General features: G+C 41.0%; 1 protein-coding gene across 4 annotated transcripts in view; it reads right to left on the reverse strand.

The window, feature by feature from the left end:
- Nucleotides 1-5,893: 5,893 nt before the first annotated feature.
- Nucleotides 5,894-25,409, reverse strand: part of F13A1 (coagulation factor XIII A chain) — a 209,320-nt gene continuing 189,804 nt past the window's right edge. For all 4 annotated transcript variants that reach the window (XM_017808446.1, XM_017808445.1, XM_017808448.1 and 1 more), the window contains 7 exons: nucleotides 22,091-22,194; nucleotides 21,199-21,287; nucleotides 20,193-20,346; nucleotides 19,332-19,619; nucleotides 15,156-15,316; nucleotides 12,017-12,153; nucleotides 5,894-8,071 (listed from right to left, as the gene is read on the reverse strand). In XM_017808446.1, the coding sequence (XP_017663935.1) occupies nucleotides 7,927-8,071; nucleotides 12,017-12,153; nucleotides 15,156-15,316; nucleotides 19,332-19,619; nucleotides 20,193-20,346; nucleotides 21,199-21,287; nucleotides 22,091-22,194 (1,078 nt within the window). In that variant the 3' untranslated portion in view covers nucleotides 5,894-7,926. The remainder of the gene's footprint in view (nucleotides 8,072-12,016; nucleotides 12,154-15,155; nucleotides 15,317-19,331; nucleotides 19,620-20,192; nucleotides 20,347-21,198; nucleotides 21,288-22,090; nucleotides 22,195-25,409) is intronic.

The raw sequence follows: 25,409 nt of genomic DNA on the forward strand, positions 1-25,409 counted from the left end.
TCAGAATCCTATGAATCTACATAGTGATGAAAAAATTAGTTGGTTTTCAAATGTTAATGCCCTACTTATTATCAGTAAACTGTTGTAGAAAGGTGATCCATAGTCTTTTCAAGGGCAGTCACAGTGGTGGTTGTAGCACAGAGTAGAGGATTTCATGAAACAATGCATGCAAAAGCACAAAAAGTGTTCAACCTTAACTGTACAGAACTTGTAAACAGGGCAGGTTTTGAATCTGTTTCAGCCTCAGCTGAGTCCAGGTTTAACCTAATGAATCTGGATCCCAAGAGACCAACATTCACCCTGCACAGGTAGGCCATTCACTCATTAGCAGTGTCCTTTCAAAATACAGATGCTTAAAACAGCTGTATTGGCTTTAGATGATACTTGCAGTGACATAATATTGGGAGGTGTTTAGAGGAGAGAAACAAGCATGGAAGAGTTTCTGTGGCTGAGCTACGACTTCTAGATCCGAAAAATATGTGATTTGGGGGAAACACAGTACAGAAATCTATGAAATTATAGATCACATGCTATAGATTGAAGTTCTTTCTGTTTCTCCCAGTAGCAGAGGTCATAATGTCAAAGGAGGTCAGTGGGAGAATGAGATTCAAAATAAGTATAAGATGTTTCATTATATCTCTTGCTAGCACACCGGGGGATCTCCTTACAAAGCAGGTGATAGATGCTAAAATCTAACAAAGGTGTTAAAAGTCACAAAAGAAAAAGCCATCAAAGCTACCAAACGGAGAGTCTATGTTGCATTTATGCCCAACCAGGATGCTCCTGTAGCATAAGCAAAATACTTGCATCTGCAACACCACTCATTTCTACTACAGCTTTAACTAGACTCGTTGTTTCCCACTTCTTCAATTAGGCGTCATGAGGCATTTGGATTGCTCAAATTTACAGGACAATGTAATTTAAACTTTAATTTATGAGCACACTAGGAAAGAAAACAGACACTTCAGACTTTGTACAAACTAGTCTAACATGCCAATTCACTGATTCATCACGTAATTTGTGATGTTTCAAACTCACAATTCTCTAACCCATAACTCACAACTCATGCAGCAATAAGCAAAACAGTTACCTAGTTGGCATTGAGAATGCTCATTGTTCCTCCTTCATCACTTTTTGGGTGTCCCCTGTATCACACCTGTCAGCACAAAAGCCTCAGCAGTCTGACTGCTGTTAGATCTGCCTCAGAAGATTTTTGGGTAAGCTCATGTATTTTATAACTTACAGCTTGGATGTTTGATCTACACTTTTTCCGTAAGTTAGCAGACTCTGAAGAAACTGTCATACAATCAATACGCCAGGATTGTGGCTGCAAGACACAGCAAGCTGCAGGTGATAGCAGGTGCATAATGACCTCTACCCCTTCCTGTCCATCATGTTCTGCCTGCGTGTAGCCCTAGCTTTGACCTAATGGTGCTGTATCAGGCCCTAGTGTCAACTCTGTGTTAGCCAAAACCCAAGCAGGAGTTCCGTGAGCAGTAACAAGGAGTCCCTGGGTAATAATTCCCATACTAATACTGTGGAGATCACATGAGCATAACCACGTGTGAGTTGGGCTGTGGGTGACTTGAGGAAAAGGCTGAGTCCAGCCTGGATCTCCTCATAGTGCACACTCAGCTGTGCAGTTGGTTTTCAACTTCTGACTGACTCACAGTGCCGAGTTTTCCATCACCCAGTCCAGCTTCTGACTTTCCTTTCCCCATGACTTGCCGGCCTTGCAGATGAAGCTTGCTCCTGAGCCTATCCGAGGCCCTCAGCACGGGCTTGCTCACCAATCTATGGAGGGGGTGAACGCCTGTTCTGCCAGCACAGGTCCAGCCCCAGTGATGGCCAAGAGGTCTGCCTTTTACCACCACTGCTAGTGTCTCCTGTCAGTTCTCTACGGTAGGCAAAACAGCCTTGAGGCCTTCCTCTCTTACAGCTTTCTCTTCCTCCCACCTCTCTCCACCAGGAGTCTTCCCTTTCCATCATTTTGGCCATCTTTTACCTCTTTAGCTTGCAGTCCTTGTTTTCTTTCTTCAATACTCAACTCAAGCTTTTCAACTTTGCCTTTAAGCACTGAGTAAATCCCTTTCACCTGCACGTCAAAGCCTCTCAGCTTCTCTCAGTCACTGTCTTGCATTACAGGTACTACTCAAATATACATTTCTCTAACATGCATATCTCATCTTTACTCATTATCAGCTATTGAAACAGAGCAAGGCCTGAAAAGTTAATGTAGTGTAGCAAAACAAGGCCTGAAGAGTTAACTCTGAATGCATACCCTGAGCGAAGAAATGAAGAACTAAAACTCAAGGACTAACAGAAAATAATACATACATAAATATGACACATTGACACAAAGAGAACATAAAGTAAGGAAATAACAGAACATTAAAAATGCTAACAACATATAAATAGATATATGGAAAGAACACTGGAAGATAAGAGGAAAAAGGAGGGCCAGGGTCCAGAAACTCTTGCCAAATATCAAGAAATCCCTGCCAAATACAGGTTGGAGTCAGCCAAATTAGAGGAAGTTCAAAAGTTTACTGAGGGAGAGGAATAAGAAAGAGGCCGAAGTAACCGGATGTACCACCGAGATTCTCCCCAAAATGAAGACCACACCCCTGACTCCGCCCTAACTCCACCTGTTATGAATATTATAACTAGATTTTGCAATACTATGAATATTCATGTAAAATGATATAATCTCTCACAAGAATTGTATAAATAGTCCAGCTGTTCACTGCCTGCTTTGGAACTCTTTGTCCAGCGCAAGCTGGGAGTTCCCCAACGTTGCTTGAATAAATACCTCGTTGCTTAAAGACTAAAACTTTGTTTCTGAGCAGTTCCTCTGCGCCTTTTTTGGGGCACAATTCAGCATCACTATCATGCCAACTCCAATATACAAGACAATCCCTCTACTTCCATCAACACTCACAGTATACTTTTGACTTTCCTCTTTCATAACAGGGCTATTAATTTTGGTTTGAATAAGCTCTGATAGTGTTCCCACACCCTCTGATCTGGTTATCTTCCTCTGTTGTGCCATCACTCAAGTTCAGAGGGTAGTACCAGCAGCCACAGCCTCCTCCTGAAGAAAAACAAGGACAAACATGAAAGTAATATGCTGAGGAAAGGGTATAGCAGGAAATCAAGTCCCCAGGAGCAGAAAACTGCAAGGGCCCAGGCGTGTCACCCGTTTGGCAGAGCATTTATTGATTAGTTTCAGTTCAAACCAATTATCACTGGTAGTACCAGTCACTAGAAAAGCCAATGCTCAGTCACATTCTCTTGTTTTGGTCCACAAATCAGATACTGCTATTGCTTGTGAAAGGTCACAGCTTGATGATAAGATACCATCACAGACACTGGGACTTGTTAGGCTTTTTAGCTGTAAGAGCAATTATCTAATGACCTGGTATCTACTACTGACTTTGTTTTAATTTTTACATTGCTTTATCCAATTGCACGGTGAAATGTTTGTTGTTGTATGTACTTTTTGTAACTAGTAGATGGTAATAGCAAGTAGTTATTCTGTGTAGAATGAACTATTTATGACTGCAAAATAAAATGCAGCCTGAAAGTTCACTAGGATGGTGTGATAACAGGGGCCCTGACAGTGTAGGTGTGGGATGCTGCTGGAGGCTGCAGACTACAAATAGCTCACCAGTGGTTAATTACTGGTTGTCAAAGGGTACAACATTAGCAGGTAGGTAGGACAAATGCTAGGTGTAACAAAGGAGGACAAACAACGTATACCCAACACATGTAAATTGCTGGGTGGAGAACAATTGCTTGGTGGAGAACCTGGGACACTGGTGACTTGCTGTTACACAGGCCCCCGCCCAGACTGAAGACATCATAGGGGCAGTATAGTGGTGCAGAAAAAGGCAGAGAAAGAGGAGTATGCTAGAAAGTTTATATGTACCAGTTTTACTTGACATAATTTCAACTGTACGTGTTGGTATCATTGTAATAAAAATATAAGAATATAATTCTATCCTAATTATTTCACCTAATAATAATTCTTTGATTAGGCTATTTTTAGCAAGGGTAACAATATATTCTTCCTAGGTGTGCCTGTAACGTGTGCTTTCTTTTGATCATAACAAGATTTTGAATGTCAGAAACTGATGGGTACTGAAGCAACCTGCCTTGCAGCTTGGATGCAACAAGTTGATAACAAATGAAGTGTGCTTTCAGGAATGCACATAGACTTTTTTGTATTTGGCTTCTCTGGCCAAATTCTCTGGACTATGGGATCTGTGGAGGAAAGGGGGTTGGTTTTGGACTGTTTCCTCCCCAGTGCATCTCTGAGATGTGACGGTTGTACTGAGGACACAAGTTCAGCCAACTCAAAAAAGACACTCAGCTGAAGACTTTGAAATCAGAAACTTTTTCATGTTCGAAGCTCCTCCAGATCTGAAGTTGCCAATCTGACCTTATTTTTGATTGATTATGTCCTATGTGTACATAAAGTGCAATCACAGCACTGTATTAGGGAGGGTTCGAGACATACTGAATCTTGAAACCATGACACCATTAAAAGCTTAACAAAAACCAATATTTATTACCAAGAGGTGGCCAACAAAATGAACAAACCCAAAAGGGAGGAAGGAGGAGAGAAATAAGCCCCCAGCATGACCTCCCCAGTTACCCAGCTGTTGCCCATAAAGTTATCTTATGATCTAGCATGCCTATAATTACCCAGAGCAGAAGCTGCATCCTTGGAGAGTTGGTAAGTTCACAAACTGGCAGGCGTCCCCGCCAAAAGGCAACGTTGTCCTTAAAGTAAAGCTAGCCCCCGCCAAGAAAGTACTATCTGCTTTTATACAATTAACTGAGTGACCACAACCTCCCAGGTGTGGCCAGCACCGCCCAGCCAGAGGTCCTCAGTCCCACCTCCCAGTTATGTAAGTGCATCTCTTCTGCACACCCGTGAGAACTTTGGAAATCCCCTCACGCACGTTTGGGGGGGTCATTCTTAATTGAGTCTAGGGGCGCTACTTCATCCTCCTCCTCCTCAAATTCTCCTTCAAGTGACCTTGGAGGACAATTAGCCAATCACAGAACACCAATTAAAACAGTTTATGCAAGAAGCTTTCTTTAAGGACAACTTTCCCATTTATCAGTGCTTGTTTTGCCATAACTTGGCAGGGAAAGAGTAACTAACTTTCACAGGTGGCGAGGCCAAACACAGACCAAAAGTATCAGCATAATTAACCCCTGATACAAGCACTCACTGATTCTTCAGTCACGTTTTGCTCATGATTCATGTAACAGTCCATGCATAGGTTGATGAGAGGCTGAAATCTTAGAGGCTATCCTTATTTTGTCCTTAGGTTTTTGTGAGCTACTCTGTACAGAGTGAGCAGGCTGATGATGCCAAGGTCTGTTGACATCCCTGGTCTCTATTCCCAGCCATTACTTCTTTTTGTTTTAATATACCCCTCTATAAACTATAAATAAAAATACTTCACGTTTCTTGGCAAATGTCACTTTAGAATTGGGATTAGGTAAGGTTTCATTAGGGGGAAACTAGCCTCTTAATGGGCTCTGACCTGTTAAAGCAATTTCCAGAGAAATCTAGGGATTCTCTTTGCTGGCACTAGTGATGTGCTCTGGAAACTATCACCTTCTCCAATGCATTAGGTAGTCAGTTGTTGAAATGGAAGGAAAACCAAAGGAAAATAGTTAAACTGAGCCTGTAATTTTTTTTTTACATTTAAATAAATATAGCTTTTTCTCATTACCAGCAAAGAAAGCACTTTTATTAGCATGGCTCAGAAGTGAATTTTCTAATTTTTACAATTAAAATGCAGTAGCTGGTATCTATAGTGCTACTAGGTAGAAGAAGTATTTGATCAAAATACAGAACACAAGACAAAAGTGCAAACAGACACACTTTATTTTAAATTCTTATTACACTGTATTTATACAATGTTTGGAATGGAAAGCAGGTTTATATGCAAGAGCAAATGGATAATTTTATTAGAAGATGTAGACCCTGGTAAAACTGCTTAATTTCTTAATATAGATTGTCACCTTGCACTTACAATAGTCTCTTGTACCCCAGAGGACTTATATGGGAGGCTTCGACATTGCAAAGTTTCTAATGTGGTCACATAAGCTGTACAAAATGAGAGTGTGCCCAGGCCTGACATGAAAGCCCCAAAAAGTCTGATTTTCCTGGATCCAAGGGTACTCCCTGAGTATACGAGGTGTTATGAATTTTTGCTTTGTTCCACACACTTTAGTAAAATAACAGCCTGCAGTTCTCCCCCCTCCAGGACTTGCTTATTTTTAACAGCTGGTCACAGGTTTTGCAGGAGGCAATGTGGGCAATGTGTGGCAACAAGGGAGCTTTTCACTGAGACCACCAAATGCCATGGCCATACGTGGTACAACAACCCCCCAATGTTTAAAGAGCAAGAGGTTCCTTTTGACTTCTTTAGAAATTCAGTTAGTTCACCCGTGCTGTTCGTACAGGATATGCTCTTACACACTGTGCCCAGTGGAGAGTAGTTGCACCTTTGTCTTGTGGGAAAAAGATCCCAAAAAGTATTTTAGGGAAGATGAGAAATGAACACCCACCCCCACCCCTGGTGCCCTAGCGCAGTGGGGTACATGGCTTAGTATGGAGCAGTACTCTGAATGGAAAACTACTGGAAACGACAGATTCAGAGCAGCTTCTGGGCAAGAAGGTCCTCAAGGGAGGAGCGATGCCTTAGGAGGCCCCACTGCACCTCACAGAGGAACATGCCATGAGAAAGGCAGGAAGCAGATCCAGCTTGTGGAATTTCTGACTCTCAGGATACATCTTTATTCCTTTTCCAGCTGAGCTATGTATTTCTGGGGTTACTCTTGTAACAGGACTTCACTTTGAAGTAGCCATGATTCCTGGGAACTTTCAGGCACTTTTTAATCTAAACTCATCTCCAGATTTTTGGTCTAAACTCACCCCCAGCTCCAGTGCAGGATATTTGTTAGGGTTGTGGGACTGGCAGGAGAAGACTCTCAGGCTCCCCCCTCCACTCCTCTCTTCTTCACCTCATTTAACAATCTGAACTGCTCTGGGGTGATGGACACCCCCAATACATGCTCATGAGGGGAAATGGGTTTACAGAGTGGGTTCAGGAGAGGAAAAAAGACAGAAAAGGGTGAAGAAGGGAGAACACAAGAGATGTGATACACCAGAAAATGCAAGTTTGGTGTGATGAATTCTGAGCAGGGATTTTCACCAAGCAAAGAAGAAGAACAGCATATCAACAGCACACGGGGTGGGATGAGGGTATGGAATACAGAAGTGAGTATGTGTGGGTGGCTGCACACATGAAAGAGTAGGAGAAAAAGCATAGGGAAGCTGCAAGAGGAAACAAGAGGCTGAGAATATTCTGGAGATAACACATCCTGAGATACTTCCAGCAAAGCCAGCTCTCTATGAACCTGAACATTATTACATTGTAAGATAAAGCAGACCCTTTAGCTAGAAATACTCATTTCTATTGCAGCCTGAATGATCTACCATAATGTTGTGTAATTCAGTCTAAGCATTTATAATACTGGGTTCTTTTTTTTTTTATTCCCTTTTCAGTGAAATATCAGGCCTTAATTAAAACATGAATGGAGCTGAATGGAGCTTTTCAAATTCTCTTGAAGCAGTAATACAAAAGACCATAAATACAGGTGAACTATAGGAATAATATGACCTAGAATTGCCTTTAATTACATTTTAAATCATTCACTATCCAGGTGCTTTTTCATGCTCTCCCCAGCCTTGCCAATTAGTTTTCTATATCAATTTTTTTTCAATGCAAGGATGACCAAAATAACACTAAGCAAATTTACACCTCTTCCTCTGCCATACCCTTACCATGATATTTTGAAATACAGCTAAATGGGAGAAGAAGGCAGCACCTTGTTTCATGGTTTCTGAATCTGGACATTCAGCTCACCATACACATGCCTCAAAGCATCACAATTCAGGCTTGCAATCAGCTTTCGCAAGCCTGGTCGCATTGGGATGCATTTTACTTCCCAGGTCAATGTAGAATTCATTGGGATACTCCTGCAGAAAAAAAGAAAAGTTACAATATTGTGATCAGTTGGCCAGTGCTCTCAACATGCCACACAACAGAGAAGCTGAAGGTAGATAGTATGACACGTCCCAAATTTTTTTATGTTTCACTCAGTCTCATAAATGTCCAATAAATTACTCCCTCTGTCTTCTATTCCTCTCATAACTGACTCTGTCAAAGCCTTTTCTAGCCTTTCCTCCAGGCTAATTTTAAATTTCCAAAATTAATCCATTTTCTTCTGCCTCCTGTCACTTCTGTCTCTTCATCATCTTCAGAATGACCTTCTTTATATCTAACATATATTTTTCTACTTTATAATTCCATTTTTTTCTGTTTTTTATAGCCTATAACCTGTTGCTGATTCCTTAAATGGTTAAACAAATTCTTTTTATGAAGTGTTCAGGGCATTCCCATGCAAGCCTAATGCAGCACTGATGAGATGTTGAACCCCTCTACCAGCTCCTGCTCTGAACCACCCTCCACCAGTTGTAATATCAACAGATCTCCTCACTAGCCACTTCAGATGACTCCTTCAAGTCCTTACAAGTAAGTAAAAGTGTTCTTGGGACTCCTGCTGTTAACAGTTACTCTTGCATTTTACATGTTACGTTATGTATGACTCTTGATAACTCATACTATAAAGCAACTGTATTCTGCACTGCTTTTGATTTTCTATTTTTTGCTATGATTAAGATGCATGGAGAGCCTCAAGTATTGGGGTTTTGTGTGTTCTCAGTGCCTTCACTAAGTTCTGTGCAAGGATTTTGAAGGCTGATATTGATTGATTGATTGTGTTTGGGAGGTGTCAGGATACAACTGCTCCAAAGGAACCAGTGCAAAAGGTAGTGTTGTGGGGAGCTCTTTATTAAAATGAATGTTCTTTTCCTCATCATTAAATAAGAGGATTATAAATTTAGGCAGTGTTCTTATCTCATACAACTATAGTATTATGCAAACAACTGAACAAAGTGAGAGCAAAGTAAGCCTATACTTCAGTCACTGTTTAAAATTCTCATCTGATAGGATTTGGTTCTCAGGTTCCATATCCTATGCCAGGGTCAGGACAGAAATGACTGCCCAGTCTTAGCACAAGCTGCCACAAGACAAGAAACCTTAATTAGCTCTAAATGAGCTAGCCTGGAATCCTCCCACCTGAATATTTATCTCAGTGAAGTCTGCCCCTGGTAAAACGAGAGGTATTCTAGCTCCTTGGAGGTTAGCTTAGCATGGCACTGCACTGCATTTTACATATATGCTCATAGGTACCTTGGGGCATGTACCTAGTTTTAGGAAAAAAAAGTAAAGGAAGACCATATTTTTGGTAAGAGCATGTGCAGACTGCTTCCAGAAGGTGTTTATCCTCTCTTTATCTTTGTTATTAATGAGAGGTATTCTGTTCCCCTTGGCTGGCCTGCCTGCATCCACCAGATGCCCAGTAAAACGGTAGCATGAAAATGCAGTGACTTCAATTGCTGCAGAAGGTTAAATATATTTTAAGATGTAGATTTTATGGGAATTATCTGCAAGAGATTATCTGTATGGAAAGTGAAGAAGATATTACGCAAGTCTGCTGTGCAGGCTACACTTCTTGAGCAGTTGCAGGGGGACAGATTCTCTGGGGATGAAGGTTTTTGGGCTGCATCTTTACAGTGCTTCAGTGAGAGAGGGTGGCACTTCTATCCTTGTTTTATGGTGCTGTCCTCTCTGTGTATATATATATACTTATATATATGTGTGTGTGTGTGTGTGTGTATGTGTGCGGGAAGACAACAGCTGTGCTGGGAAACCAAACCCACCTTTTCCTGTCTCTCTACTGTCCTATTTCTAAAAAAACTTGCTTCTCTCTACAAATGCTAATACTAGCTGAGCTTTGATGTGTAGAAACACTCAACATGACTTACCTGCTAGTGTGAAAGCATGCTTGGCTATAATCCTTTTAACACTATCCATCATGGCCTGGTTAGTTCTCATTTGTCATGCAAAGACTATGCCCCGTGCAGGGATTGCTGCTGCCAAAGGCTTTTTCATGTCATGCTCCTCATTTGTCTGAGGCTAATAGCTAAATATTAATATCTATATCTATACATAGATTTTATGAATGGTCAAAATTGAAGCCCCCAGGCTACTACATTCCCAGAATAATGTGATATCTGCTGGATCACATGCGACATGTTTTGTGGAGTCACACAAGTGATACAAAAAAGCTACCTTAAAAATACAGAGTTCAAAAGCCTTATCCCCACAAAGAACTGGAATAAGCTACATTCCATATATGACAGTCCCTGATAAACAGGGAAGTGATGGAAGCATGGGGAAAGCCTAGAATGTGTTTAATTCTCCTTGCAAATGGAGTAAAGCCACCCTGATCTGATTTTTCCTGGGAGAGAACTCAGTGATGAATGGTTCTGCATAATATGCTGAGCCATCACCACACCAGAACCATTTATCACTTTGAATGCATGGAGACAAATGTGATTATTATTTAAATAAACTACAACTGCCCCCTGCTCTGTCCTCTGTGTGTATCACCTGCATCCTACATTCATCTGAGAGAAGTTAAATCTTAAAATGACTAAGTTGATCCATTTCCATTTTAAATGATGCCAAGGGCATTACTGAAAAGAGGAAAACATGGTGACAAAGGAAAATGACGTCTGTTCCATGAGTCATTTTTCTTCCTAACTCCTGTGCCTTTGATGCCCCTGACAATTTTTGCATCCTTGAAGATGAGAGCAGCCCACATCAGGTTTTGGATTGAGAAGGATGCAGAACAACAGGGGGGGCGGGAATGGCTGGGCAGCAGTGAAGGCTATTGCTTCAACTTGTGTAACTCCTGTGGACCGTGCTGAGTCATGTTCAGCAGTGCCTGTGACATACCATGTGCACAAAGCAAGCCCAGTATGATGCCCTTTCACAGTCATTTTTCTATCAGCTCCACTCTGGAGGCTGGTTTTGATCTTTTTATTCCTGTCCCATGTGCAGTCAGGCCCAGACCTCCCCTACCAGCTGCAGAGGATGCTGACAATTTATGCAGCTCCTGAACACAGGCAATTTTTCAAACTCATTTTGCACACACCTGGGGACCATCAGCTCAGGTAATGACAGATAACACTGCTTTGGCTGCCCAAGACTAAGCAATGGCCGCAAAATTTTCCAAGGATCTCCATTATACACCCTGGAACTGGCTAATGCTAAGCTTATAACACTCAACTCAAATGGAGAGAGGATTTAGGAAACAACTTGCTTAGTATACAGGTACCATGGTGTCAGCATGTGGTGTGACTGAGAAAAATGAATGTGGTTTTCCTTTTCCTCAGGCCTGGGAGCACCGTGTGCTGGGAATGCTCCTCTGTGCCAGGGCAGCCCTGTGCAGTGGTGCTACTGAGGGGGAGCTGTGTGCTCACATACACACCACAGCTATGCCAGCAGGCTTTGCATCCAGCGCACATTTTGTGTCTTGACATAAGCTTGAAAAGATCATCTGAGGTACCTGAACATCTTGTATAATCATGATTAACATGAGCAGAGAAAAGTCCTTTTTGAAAAGCAGCACAGGACTTGATTTGCACATACTGAGCGAGTGGCAGTAAACACTTCATGTGTAGGATAGCGGCTGTGATAGCGGCTTGTAGGTGCTATTGTCAAGTGCTAAAAATAATGTAATACAGTGAAAAAGTAAACTTCAGCTGCACTAGCAACTACCCACAATCACTACCTTTCCTCCAACCCTGGTACTGAACAGAAGAAATGCTGTTTTTCTGGACAACCTGACCTCTTTCAACTATTGAGGCCTATAGCTCCCCTGTGCATTGAATTTTAAAGTACAGAGTGTTTGAATTAAATAACTCAGCACAGCATTAGTTAGATGTCTCGTGAACTTCCTCCCGTGAGTAAGCAGGGGATGAATTCCCAGCTAGTTGTGCTTTCTTCCCTACCTGAACTCCTTTTTTATCGTTCTCAGAACACCAGGTCCCTCGAGGCGGAGTGTGACGTTCTCCAAGGTTTGTTTCAGAGGATTGGTGAATTCCACAATCACGGACATTTCTTTACCAGCTACCAGCTCACCTTTGGTCTGCAAGACAAGGAAATGACAATTCTCCACAAACTGATAGTAACAAAATGTCCCATAGTAAAATCTGCAGGGTTAAATACGCAGTATTTGCAAGCCAGAAGAGGAAGGGCAATGGAGCACCCAGCAAAACAGCATGAGGCAAAAAAGACTAGTCAGAAGAAAATTGTTGCATGAGCTCACAGGTACCATTGCCCATTTTTCTACCCACTGCAACTTTCCCTAAGCTACACGGCAGTCAGGAGGCAGGCCCTCATTTCCATAGAAAACCAGAAGTCTACATGTTGACAGTTCTGGAGCTGAGGTCCAACAGAGGGTGAGTCCAGCTAAGGGGGCCTCTCTCCCAGACTCTGCCCTACTCCTCAGGCTCCCCACTGAAATGAAGAGACCTGAAGCACTGAAGTTCATGGTCTGCTCAGGCTCCCCACCAGCACTGAAGAGCATGATCTGCTCAGGACATAAGCTCCAGAAAAGAAGGGCAGGGTCTTACTATCCTAAATTAGAAACACCAGGCTACATTGCCTGCACCTCTCAAAAGTGTTGTACCCATCTTTCCCTTGCTTTGTAACCTCTTCTCATGCTCTGAAGGGTTTCTAACCCTGCATGTGTTCTCTACAGAGACACGAGGGCCAGTTTTCCTCCAAACGCCTATGGAAGCAAAAAAGCAACACATTTTGCACTGGAAAATATTAAACTGTGAGACTAATGAACAGTGATCACATTGACTTCCTTGTGTATTACAGTACATAGCTGAAGGGATCTGTCTGTCCCTTTGGATCAGTGCCGGTAGTACAGCTGTCTTGAAAACATCTCCAAATGAATGTGGTTTTAAACAAAGGCTCCATGCGTAGGGATTTGGTTTTTTTTCCCCATGGAAATACAGCACTTCTCACAGAATATGTGTGCTTGTTTTGCTCAGGCATGGGTTTTCAGCTGGTGGCTGGCAGATCTGTCAGCCCAGTTCATGGTCCATGAACTGATTTGAAGGGCCTTGAGAAAGGCAACTAAGAAGAACAAGTATCTTGTCAATAAATTTAAATTGCTCTTTTATAGGAGTATGACAGTTGCAAAAAGCTGCAAAGACTCTGGTCTAAGGGATCGCTGTGCACGAAATACTAATACATTGACTGGAGTAAAGGAGGGGATACAGCTAAGCTCTCAACAGCATTTGGGCACCTGAATTTGCAAATGACATCATTGGCATCAGTCCTAGACCAATTAGAGATCTTACATCCTCCTTGTTTCAACTGACCATTTAAGAACACTGTTACTTGGAGGGGATTCAAAATCATCTTGAAGTCCCACACATGCAACTGAGACCATGGTATCTATTTGCTGAGCTGATTTTTGTAATCTGCTCTCAAGCTATATTAGAATGTGGTGTAATTTCTTCAGCTGTTAAGTCTGACAATCTCCTTAGACCAACAGAGAAAGCTCAAAGGTGTATTCAAAGATGTGAGGGGAAATACGTTTTTTCATTCCTCTCTCTCACTCTCACATTAAGAAATCTAGTCTGTCAGTCACATTCAATGAAGAAATCTGACAAGAAAACTTGGAGATAAACTTTCTCAGATTTCTTTAAAAAGCAATAAAGCTAAGTTTCCTCTATCAATACACAGATATATATACATGCACACACACAATTAAAAAAATTCAGCTATTAAAATTCCAGCATATTTTCACACATCACAAAGAAAGAGTGAAGAGACAAACTCACTTTTACTAGAAAACATGGTTCTTGGACAACAGCCTATCCTATATACTAAACATCCTTCCTTCATATCAGCAGGGAGGATAAACTATTTGGAAGCTGAAATTTGAAATGCTGTATAAGATGTTCTGTTTAAGTATTGAATTGAATATTTAAATTTAAAATATGGCTATTGAAGACAGTTATTTGAAGTAGCGTTTTTCTGTCTTGTTTACCTCCTCTCTAGAATGCTCAGTAGACCAAAAATATTTTGTTTTAAAATAAAATTATCTGATCAGAACACTGTGACGTTTCTGAAGACCACGAAATGGAATGGATTTTTTTGCAAACTTCACTGTAATTTTGATCTACATTTTTAAAAGCCTTTTTCTGCAGGAAGCTGCAGTTCCTACATACATTATTACATGGAAACCTGAACATTGGTTCAAATAAATATGTAGAGGGGAAAAGGTACATAAACTTAGATTTCTTACAAGGTCACTCATTCATGCTTCCTGAATAGGTATTTTAATTTCTTTTTAGTATTTGAGAAAAGCAGGTCCAGTTTCCAACACTCAAAGCAGATGAAGGCTTGGTGCTTTTGAAAACGAGACAATTTGTTTGCATGCTCAGTTATACATTGAGAAGTCTAAGTCTCAACCCTGTCTTTGCTGTGCAACAAAGCTCCTTGTCCTGTCACAATCATTACACTTCTATACTTTCATAGGTACCATGTAGAAATGCTTCAGCTTTCAGGGAACACCACTGACATTCACAGAGCGGCAGCAAAGCACTGAAACCCAAAAAGCATTGTCCCTAATCAATGCTGCTCATCCAAGTTTGGAGAAACTTTCCACAGTACCTGCAGAAGATCTTCAAGCAAAATCACTTTAACTGCAGCGTTCTTCATTCTTCAGCAAGAGGCCTCTGTTCTATGTGCTTTAAATATAATAGACTTTTGAAGTAGTTAAAGACTTGAGTGACTTGAGTGAGTTCTCTCTCTTAGAGTTTCTCCAGCTTTTTCAGATTTTTTCCCCTCCTTCCTCCACTGAGATCATTTCAGCTCTTTACTGCCAGTGCTGCTGTCAGCCTCCGTCTTCAACGTAGGGATACTCAATACAATATATAACATACCTATAAACCCTCATATACTCCAGGCAGATGCTGTTTTATAAGGTCCACGTTAGACTGACAGTCTAATGTGCACACACACACACATACACTCCCCCATCCCAGAAGTCAATGTGACAGCCTTGTAGAGAATAGCCTGTGTGCAACATAGTGGTCATTCACTTCCACCACAACCTTGAGCTACCTTGATCCGCAGGGTGGGAATTTCCAGGATGGTCGCCTTCTGCATGGCCAGAATCTTCCCCGTTTCATTGATCCGTGCAGTCACAAAGAAATGAAAGGAGGCTTGCTCCAGCAGATCACTCATGTACTCACTGGATTTGATCACAACATCGAAAGAGCTAGCTGAGGGGAGAAACAGGAAAGAAAAAAGGCATCTGAAGCAGTCTAATCACTAATTGCTCCTCCCCATCATGGCCAGTGCTAGTTATGTAAATGCCTTGGAAAAAAGGTTTATACAGGGTTTATACACAGCCTCTGCCCAGTACCCTCAGCATGGGCTCAGGTCACTGTTGAAAGTTTCTAAGCACTACTACAAAATAAGTGAGAAGGAAGACTGGCAATACATATCTACTGGGCATAAAGGTCCAAAACAGCTTTTAAATGTAACTCCTGTAAATGTTTGCTTTTTCACTTCATTCCTGTGCTTCTTTTGCCTCTATTCCTGGAACAGGGATGCCACCAGAGCAGCAACGGGGGGTTGTGAGCCCATGCAGGCTAGGTGAGAGACCACTTGCTCTCCAGGGCATCTCTGGATATCTGCCTTTGTTCTACACTGGACTTGTCTGCAAAATTTAGCAAGAAGATCTTCCTGTCACTAGCATGCCCTCCAGAGAGCTTTCACGTGCTCCCTGACAAAAATTATTGGAAAGAACAAGTCCCCACAGGCTAGACAGTTGATATGCAGGGAATCATTAATTTTAACTATATTGAACTGCAATTCCCAGGCCAACAATGGTGTGAGAATGTGATGCAGAGAGGCAGATCTGCTAACAAAGTGACCAGGCAGAATATATAGACGTGAAGCTCTTGTCTCTATAAACATTCATTATAACCCTAGTAAACACATTGAGATCTCCCATCTGTTACCTACGATGATTACTGTTGTCTGTTATTTGTATTGTATTTGTGACATACACTGTAAACACTGAGATAATTGAACTCAGTTGGGTAAATGACATTCACCCCTTTTTACTCTTTTGATCTGCTCACATCAAAACCAGTTCCTTGATTTGGTTTCAAAGCTATTCCCTTGATGACCACCTGACCTGGATTTACTAGGCCAGCCTTAAATTTACTTGATGTGCTCCTGCTCCCTCCCTCTCACGCTTTATCTTGTGTAAAAGAATTTCCCATAATGCCCTTAACTGTAAATTATAAATCAGGCAAGGTATTTCTCTTCTGAGAAGTAAATAAGTAAACAAATTAGTTACAATCTAAGAGAGATTTACTTTACAATGGAAGAAAAGACAACCTTTTCTGTTTAAATTTAACCACAACAGGAAAAAAAAAAATAGACTTTCATTTCCTTAGCACTGGTTGTGCTGGTAAGTTGCCAGTACCACTTACTGCACCTGGGAAACCCAAAGAAAACACAACATAGAGCCTTACAGCCTTTCAAAAAAAACAGAGAAAACTAAATATAACTTAGTAGATGCGAGAGCACCTTTGAAGGCACTGGAAGGTTTAAGCTATTCAAATCCTCAAAGAGATTTTCAACCCACACGATTCTTTTAATCATTATTCTGAAAATCATTTATTCGTTTCCTGTTTGAAAACTTATCTCCTTCATACTTTCAGCAGCATGTGCTGGAAGAATGCCTTTGACACATCTTTATTGTATTGTAATGTTTTTGTTACATATATATATCTGTATATATAAAGCATATATATATATATATACACACACGCTTCTTGCCATGAACAAAGCCTACAAATCCTGACTGAGTGCCTCAGAAGGTATTCTCCCATTACACCCCTGACAGAATGTTCTCATACACTTGGAAATACCCATGCTGCCTCCCTTCATGCTGCCCATCTGGTCAGACATTATTCCTGATTGCACGTGTACTCCTTTCTGAGGCAAAGGAGAAAGAATTCATCCTTGAGTTTCATGTATCACCTTCAGAGATGGTGTAATTTGTGAGGGGTTTTTGTCCTGCTGCAGGACAAAGTGCCCCACAAGTCAATGACTGTAGCTCAGGTATAAGCTAATTTCCACCTTGAAAGGTGGGAATATCTTAAAAAATGTCTCATTGGCCAGAAGCAGTAATGGGGACACGCTCTTGGTACATATGCATAAAAATCCATGTTCTGTTCTCTCAGGTGCCTCTTTCCAGTCTGCGTTCACTCGCCATCATTCAATTCAGAGTTTCCAGCATGATTTCAAGAAGCTTTTTACAAACCATTTACTTAACTTAGAAAAAATGAATTATGGGGCTAAGTGAATGCTTAAACATCTATTCATTTAATTTCTTGCAAAGAGGAGATAGGTGAGCCTCAAAGCACTGCAGAAACTGTATTTTAGATAATAATACGTTACACAGACTTCTGATGCAAGAGCAGACATAAATAAGTCCTGGAACTAAGCACAAATCACAGCCAGAAAGTGTAGTAGATATTTGCACCTCTCCTACAAGATGACTGAATTTTTCCTCATCAAAGAAGTGGCACAGCATTTAGCCAAGACCATTGAAAATTTTTTTTTTTACTGTACCTGGCCAAGTCTCCCAAAGTTTTGAAGTATTTCAGATCAAATATTTAGTAACTGATGTAAGCTACTATAAACCACTATAAACCACTGTGTTTTGATAGGCTGTGTCGGAACAACCCAGTGATCATTTCCAGAACCCCTGCAAATGACCCAGGGAGTTAAGAAGAACCAGTGAGCAGCTGTCAGGGTTTTGTTACAGACCGGAGGTAGATGTTTTATTAACCTTCGCCTGTAGATCCCTATAAAGTGGACTTCTACTTTATGGAGATTAATTGGCTCCAAATAAAACATGCAGTTTTAGATGATGCTCAAAGTGAGGAAGAAAGAGGATATTTTTTTCATGGCATGACAGGAACTGGGGTCCCATGGAGGCTTCTCACTGAGACAAAACTCCAAGGAAAACTGAGGAAAGAGGGCTCACAGTGTCCCTTAGGCTGGGATGAGGTCGGCAAGACAGATGAGAAAGGTCAGAGGTCAGCTAGGGTTGCTGTGATCCAGCAGCAGACCCAGATCAGGAGGCCCATCCTTCGGGCTCCCAAAGTCCCGCCACTCCTGCTGTGCTCAGAAAGATTGCTTTTGCCCAGTAGCAGTGTCAAGAAGGAAAAATCATTGCTCCTGACAGTCTCAGCAGCAAACTCAAGTGGAAGATCCTCTGACTTAGCCTCATAAGAGGACATTCTCATCACTTCTGCTGATCTGAAGGCACTGACCAAGGACACAAGCCTGTCAGGAGAACAATTGATTGGCAGTCACTTGTTGCTAGAGAAAGCAAGGATCTACAGCCAGCCTGCTTGATAGGACTTCAGAGTACAGCATGTCCCTCAATCCTTGCTGTTTTCTGACTGGAGCTGTGACAGCTGACAGGAAATAGGTTAGTTATGTGCAAATTAAAAAAGGAGAATGTCCCGCTCCCCTGCTTTGAGGAGTGCAAAATACTGCTTTCAGCTTCCTGAGCTAGCCTGCCAGGAACCACTTTTCTGATGAGAAGGGGGAGGCAGGCTGTCCCTACTGCAGTTCAGAGGGCACTAGGAAAAGTAAACGCTGTCTCTGTAAAGATAACTCACCTTTGGTGTTCTTACTCCCCAGCTGATAGATGTCCCTCCTCTAAAATGACACATTTTAGTTACATATAAACTTTACAGATCACTGTAAATACAAAATCCTGAACCACCCAGTCCTCCAAAGCCAGATATCCACTTGAATCTACTCAGAGCTTGTCAGCTTCTACCAGGTAAGATGAAGTATTCGCTTTTTTGTCTCTGTATATGATACTCTGTAGAACCAGACCTTCTCCTTCACTTGCTAAGATGCTGTTAGGAGAATAAAGGTATGAAAAACAGCAACTTGCAGCTTAATATCTGTGCTCCTTTGCTTTCTTTTGTACTAAATAAGAAAAATAAACAATTCCCAGACATGAGGCTTGGTGTAAGAGAGCATTATGCAGGGAGCAACAACCCGAAGAAAACAGCCTCAGCTCTAAATGACCACGATATATGGGCCAGAGCTAGGAGTAGAACCTTCTGATACCAAATACAGTATCCTACCTCTAGCTACTAGAATTGCCTCTACCATGGGTAAAAGCATTGGTGACAGTTAATAAGACAGAAAAAAAGCTAGCAGTTTTGAAAACAACTATGCAAGGCTTACATGAAGACGGTTCCAGTTTTGCACTGAAAGAGTGCTTCTTGAATTCACTTTTTGGGACTCCTGTATAAAACACTATGTTGCCTGAAAGGTAGGTAGTAGCAGTGTAGGAGTTGTGACTTCTGTTCCTGAAAGTTATAGTGACTTTAAAGTCATTGCCAAGGACTGCCTTTTGCACTTGGAAGTCCATGTCAATATCTGTTTGCGGCTGATACGTGGTATCTCGGGTAGTTTGCTTTTTAACTCCATACATCACAGCAGTCTCTAGAGCCAGTCTCTCCTCATCTGAGCCTAGAAATAAATGAAAATCAGATTTAGAAAAGAAACAGGAATACTGCATTAGCCCACCTACTGTTCAGAAGGGTGCATTTTCCATAGATTGTAGTAGCTGAAATGACTGAATGAGGACAGCGAACCTTCCTGGGGTAATGTTAGTATTAAGAGAACTTCACAGCTTCCAAGTGAGTTGGTATTTAAGCCATGTCGGACAAATTGGTGTAGCTGAATTCCTATCAATATGGCCACATTGATTTACTCTTTGCAAACATCTGGCCTGAGTAAGAAGTGTCTAAACAGCTGTACAGAAAAGAAAACCTTGAATTGTTTTGAATGCTTTGAGTTGCTCCATGACAACAGCTTACTCAGTACAAAGCATTTCTGAGTGGCAAAGTTTGTGCTCTCTTTGTGCCTTGTGATCAAGGCGTCCATGGTGTTTCTGGGATGGACTTACAAATAAAGAGTTCCAGAGGGCACTTTCGCACCTTCTCATGAAGATCCCTTGGTGCCAGACATTTGCAAATCCATCATGCAAGATCTGATCAAGGTACATGTACACTGGTATGGTCCCACCCCATTTCAGGTTACCTTCTCGGAACTTGTACTCCTCAGTAATCTCCACCATTCCATCACCTCCAACTTCCTTGGTCACAATCAACTGCCCAATATGGGTTGTGTCAATTTTTTCTATCACTTGGGTTCCATTTTTCTCCATTCTTGAGAAAACAATGTCACTATTCACCTATGAAATTAAATGAAAAAAGATTGAGATACATGGAAGTAGAGAGAGGTACAGAAGTTAGCCTATCTCACCTCAAAACAATGACACGTTGACTTGACGGTCCATTGGTTACCCACATTGAAGTTTCATGTTTAAAAGTAGTCCTATGCTAAGATGCATTTTACTATCCACAGCTTCAGAAGAACAGAGAGTGTAAACTTGAGTAGGCTAGAGAGATATAAATTTGGGGAACATGATTACACATTTCTTGTACCAAGAAGCTTTAGAAATAAAGAGGGGAACGCTTAATAGATAAAATAACTTTATTCTTTTCTGTCCTAAGCTATATACAATTCAATGAGAGAGAAACATGTCCTGCAGCTGCTGTAATTCTAGGCACACCATCTCTGGTGATGCAAGAGGTTAAAACTCCAGACCAGGCTCTCTAGCTCCTTATTGAGATATTTCCCTCTCAGACCTGTGAGTCAAATAACCCATGTGAACTCTCCATTACCCATGGCAGCCAAAAGGAATGTGGTGAACAAAGATGAGCAGCTAGAGCTGGTAACCCATTTGCCAGCATAGCTGAACCTTGGAAGGAAAAATGACCATAGCCTGAAGTTCCAGTTGTGTCAGAGTAGCTTTTTCTGCTTATTACATTGGTGAGCAGAGATCAGAGAAATCTCTGTCATTCATTAGAGCCATATCACACCTACTGGCCTGCATGTCAAAATATAATGATGAGATTGTTCTGTCATATGAAGCATACGTGAAGTAACTTCTCAATCCATAAATGGTGGTGGAGCCCTATCTTCTGTCTCACTTCAGTCTCACTGATATCATTAATTGCAATAAAAATTTTCATGTATATACCTCAGCATAGACAAAAGGAGCATCAAATTGGAAGCAAACATGACCATGTTTAATGGCTTGAACTGAGGCTGGACCACACCTGTACATACCTATGGGGAGAAAAGAGATAATATCAGAGACTAAATTAATTAAAAACACGTCAAAATGCTATATTTTCTCAAAGAAAAGGAATTCTTGGGGTTTAGCTTACTCTTTTAATAGTTTACAGGAACTCTGACCAAGAAACAAGAAGCTTAATTTCTGTTACCAGCCCTCTAGACAGCACAGACTCAAGTGTGGAACAACCTGATTGTTCAGTACCTTTAATGGCACCATAAAGTCCACTGTAAGTCTCAAGTGTTTGAAACACACTTATAGCTGATTTCGGTTAAAGAAGATACTTTTGGGAGGACTCAGTTACACCACAGGTTGAGAAAGATCTCACTGCAAATTTGTAAAGCATGTATTTTAAGGACTGGAAAATTAAGGATTGGGAAGAAATAGCAGTGGCTTTTCACTTTTTCTCTCCTGACTACCGTCTGTTCAGGAAGTTTAGCTAGGGCTGCATAAAATGAAGGAGAACTAATTTGATCAGGATCTTGTATAGATGCTCTAAAATTTTTGAAGCCATCTTTGGCAACAGGATAACATCTCTTCTGTACCAAGCAGGACCTTTGTCATGCAGGATTTTATGCCCATGCATCATGATCAGTGTTATAATAAGGACAGATTTCTTTTAGAGCTCAAAACATATCAGGATAAGGCTCTGAGCACAGGTGACTGTGGTTAATCTGGTTCAAGATGTTGTCACTGGCCATATGGTGCCACTGGCTCAGCTATCATCAGCTCATTGTTTGCCACAAAGAACCCAAAACTTAGAAAGTGAGCTAAGGAGGACTTCAAGCAATATTACCATCACTGGTTTCTTGAGGTGTCCCGTCAACAACCTGCCATCCTCCAAAACCAACAGGAAGATCAGGTCTGGTCATCCAAGCTTCATTCCAGCAATGATAATTCCTTAGACAAGAGATGGGACCAAAATATTAAATTATTGAAAAGAAGCATACAGACCAAACAAACCTGTGTATTTATGCCCTGCCATTTTTTCAATAACAAAGTTTGCCAATTCAAGGACAAAATAGTTGACTCTTGTAAGAGAACAGGTTTTTAGATCTAAAAGATTGATACCTATTGGTAAAAATCTGAAATTCACAATCCTTCATTGTAGTTTCTTCACTGCAAGTTGAAGAAGCTTTTTTACGTCTTCTAATATGTTCTGAATGTTAATGTCTCAGAAAATATGCCAGTGTTTGGAGACTGTTGGGGTAGATGTAGAGCTACACAAACCAGAATCCCTTTCCAGCCAGGCACCTCCACTTCAATCTGCCTGCAAACTTTGAATCTTCAAGCCAATGAAGCACAGTCTGGTTTATAATTATTAAGACCGAAGCTTGGGCACCTCTTACTCCATGACGTGCAGTTTTCATGGGTCAAAAAAACCATGCTTAGCTTTTCCATGTTGGTTGAGAAAAAGACCATGCATAGCCTTTCTAAGACTATTCTCACTGTATGTTCCTCATAAGGTTTTCCCAGTGTGTCTTGCCAATGAGGGCATTGTCCTGAAACACACAGTTTTTCATAAAACCCACCTAGAACCACTGTGGGCCAAGTCTTGCCTTTAGGGCCCAGGACAGTATGCTGAAAGGTGAAATTCTGAAAGTGGTTCATCTAGGTGCTCAGGCTTGAAATGCTCTCACCTGGCTGGGTGCTCAGGAAAAGAAAAAAGCACCACAGCACCATCACAGTCTACCCAGGATGTTTCAAAGATGAGCAGAAAGACAGATCTTGTAACTTTCTGCAATGATACTGGCACTCAAGGGAGAACACAAGCAAGAAGATCTAGGAAAATGGTCTTGTAGTAAAGCCAGCAAAGGGTTTGAATTTTACTACTGCAAAAAAATAAAAGAAGGAAGGAATAGAGAAAGGCACAATTTTGCTTGCAAATTATATATATCCTACAGCAGTTCTGAATAAAATTACATCTGTATAGCTGCTGATATAGCCCCTAGTACATGCAATGATATTAGCAACCAAAATGTGGATTGTTAAACTCTGACCATGTCATTAATAATACGTGAAAACCAGCCATGGAGTCAGAAGGATCTGAGGCTTGTCTAACAAGGCATTTCAAAGTGGAAATGAAAGCTTGGATCAGGGTAAAACTTGTCAGTTAGGAGAGTTAATGAAGCAGCACTAGAGAAAAAGGAATTATTCAAGGAAAATGACACACACACAGAGAATTTTTGATGCTGCTGAGAGCAGGCAGTGCTGAATCATGCTCACAGAGCTTTGCTGAGGGCTACCAGAGGATGGGATGGCACTTCATGGTAGGTGAGTATTTGAATACTGCTATGCCAACATGTGAGAAAGCCAATCCCTGCCGCGAAGCCTTTACTGGTTCACTTTGAATCAGTCAGATGTGTCTTTGGCTTTGTGTTCTGCAAAAGAAGAACCTGAAGAGCAGAAGGGAAAGATGATAAAAGCAAGGGGTTGGGTTTAACAGCATGGAAAATGGCAGATCTACTTCAATTCTGTAATTAGGCAATGCAGCTTTTTCTATAATTTTTTCTATATTCATCTTAGGGACAGGACCTTTCTTTCTGGTTTCTGTTGGTGTAGTGCTGGACACAACAGAATGGCAATTTCTTTAGCTCTGCTGCCATGCAAATAATAAATAAACTTTAGGATATCAAATGTGAACGGACAGAAAGACATTGCTTGTAAAACAGTCAACATTAAGAAGAGTAGGGATGAGGGGAACATTTGCTTCTCCAAAATGTAGCAGAAACTTCTTTAGTAGAAGTGAGCACAGCTGAAGAGGTGGCTCTGCAACCATAATTTGTTAAACTGATCCTGTAATTCTTGTATTCTACAGCAAGCCTGAGACATTAAAGAAAGCAAGAATGGCAATACAGATCAATGTAGTGGCCATTAAATATTTACAGAGATAATTACAAATAGACTAAACAAAGCAATGGGGAAATTAATAAAAGATGACCAGGTGGGTTTTATGCCTGGAAGACAGTTCAAGAAGGGCAGTTCGTACTGTTTATGGGACAGGCACATGCTGGAAAAAGCTGCTGTCCTTTTACTAGCTAACAGGTTCAGGCATTGAGGTCGAGAGGGGCACTGATAACATTGTTGAGAAATTAGAGCAAAGGTATCTGGAAGTGAATAGGAAAGCAGAGGTCTCAGAAAGGCTTTCTGCACAGGCCTGGGCATGGGTGGGGTGACATCAAGCAAGCTTCTGTTGAGGTACTGATGTCGATCTGCTTGGACCTTACAGTAGGAGTGAGTCTTGATTCCCATCCAAAAGAAATATTCTATAAGTGTCTTTATATCATCATTAAGAAAGACAAGGAGAACAAAGTAAGGGGACAGAGACAGTACTGATGGGCCCAAATCCGGCCAGCTTTATAAAAATAACTTTTTGCAAAGTCTGTGTAATTTTGTATACGTGTTTTGTTGGTGGTGTTGTTGTTTCCTATCCTGAGGGAGAAAATGATTTTTAATAAAAATAAATAAATGTCAAATAACATTCAGAGGGAGCCCCACACTGAGATTGATTGGACTAAAAATTCTGGCTCCAAATATCCCTGAAGTCTGAGAGTATTTAAAAACTGAAGATAGATCAGCTTCAGCAGTACAAGGCTGGAGTACAAGTACAATAGAAATGATATATTAGTAGAGAAAAAGAGCTTTGCTTCCAGTTTTCAGGAGATTATAAATAAAATTGAGAAATGCATTTAAAAAAACCATTATAAATACCTTGAGCTTGTCCTCTTAAAAAAAGAAATAAAATAGACATTAAAAATAAAATCAAGGTTAAGACACAAGCCAATAAAAGTCGGCATGTGGGCTACCATGGAGTGTTACAGAGTAATGAAAAGAAAGGACACAGAGGAGAAATGAAAAGAGGTATATATATTAAGTTGTGCCCAAAGGGTTATGTGCACCATGTACTAATAAATGCACCAAGTGGATAAAAGGATGAACAAGGTGGTTCAAAAAGTATTCAAGCCAAAGAAAAGCAAATGTGGGATGAGAGGATGAAATGCTAGTGTAAAGGTGTGTATGGATTTCAGTGGAGCTAGGATGATTGTAGATGATCTGACCCTGTCCCAAAAGAATTGAAGAAAACGGGATTGAATTAAGAAGTCTTGGGAAACAAT

This window comes from Lepidothrix coronata, unplaced genomic scaffold, assembly GCF_001604755.1.
Source record: "Lepidothrix coronata isolate B3197 unplaced genomic scaffold, Lepidothrix_coronata-1.0 Scaffold23, whole genome shotgun sequence".
NCBI lineage: Eukaryota > Metazoa > Chordata > Aves > Passeriformes > Pipridae > Lepidothrix > Lepidothrix coronata.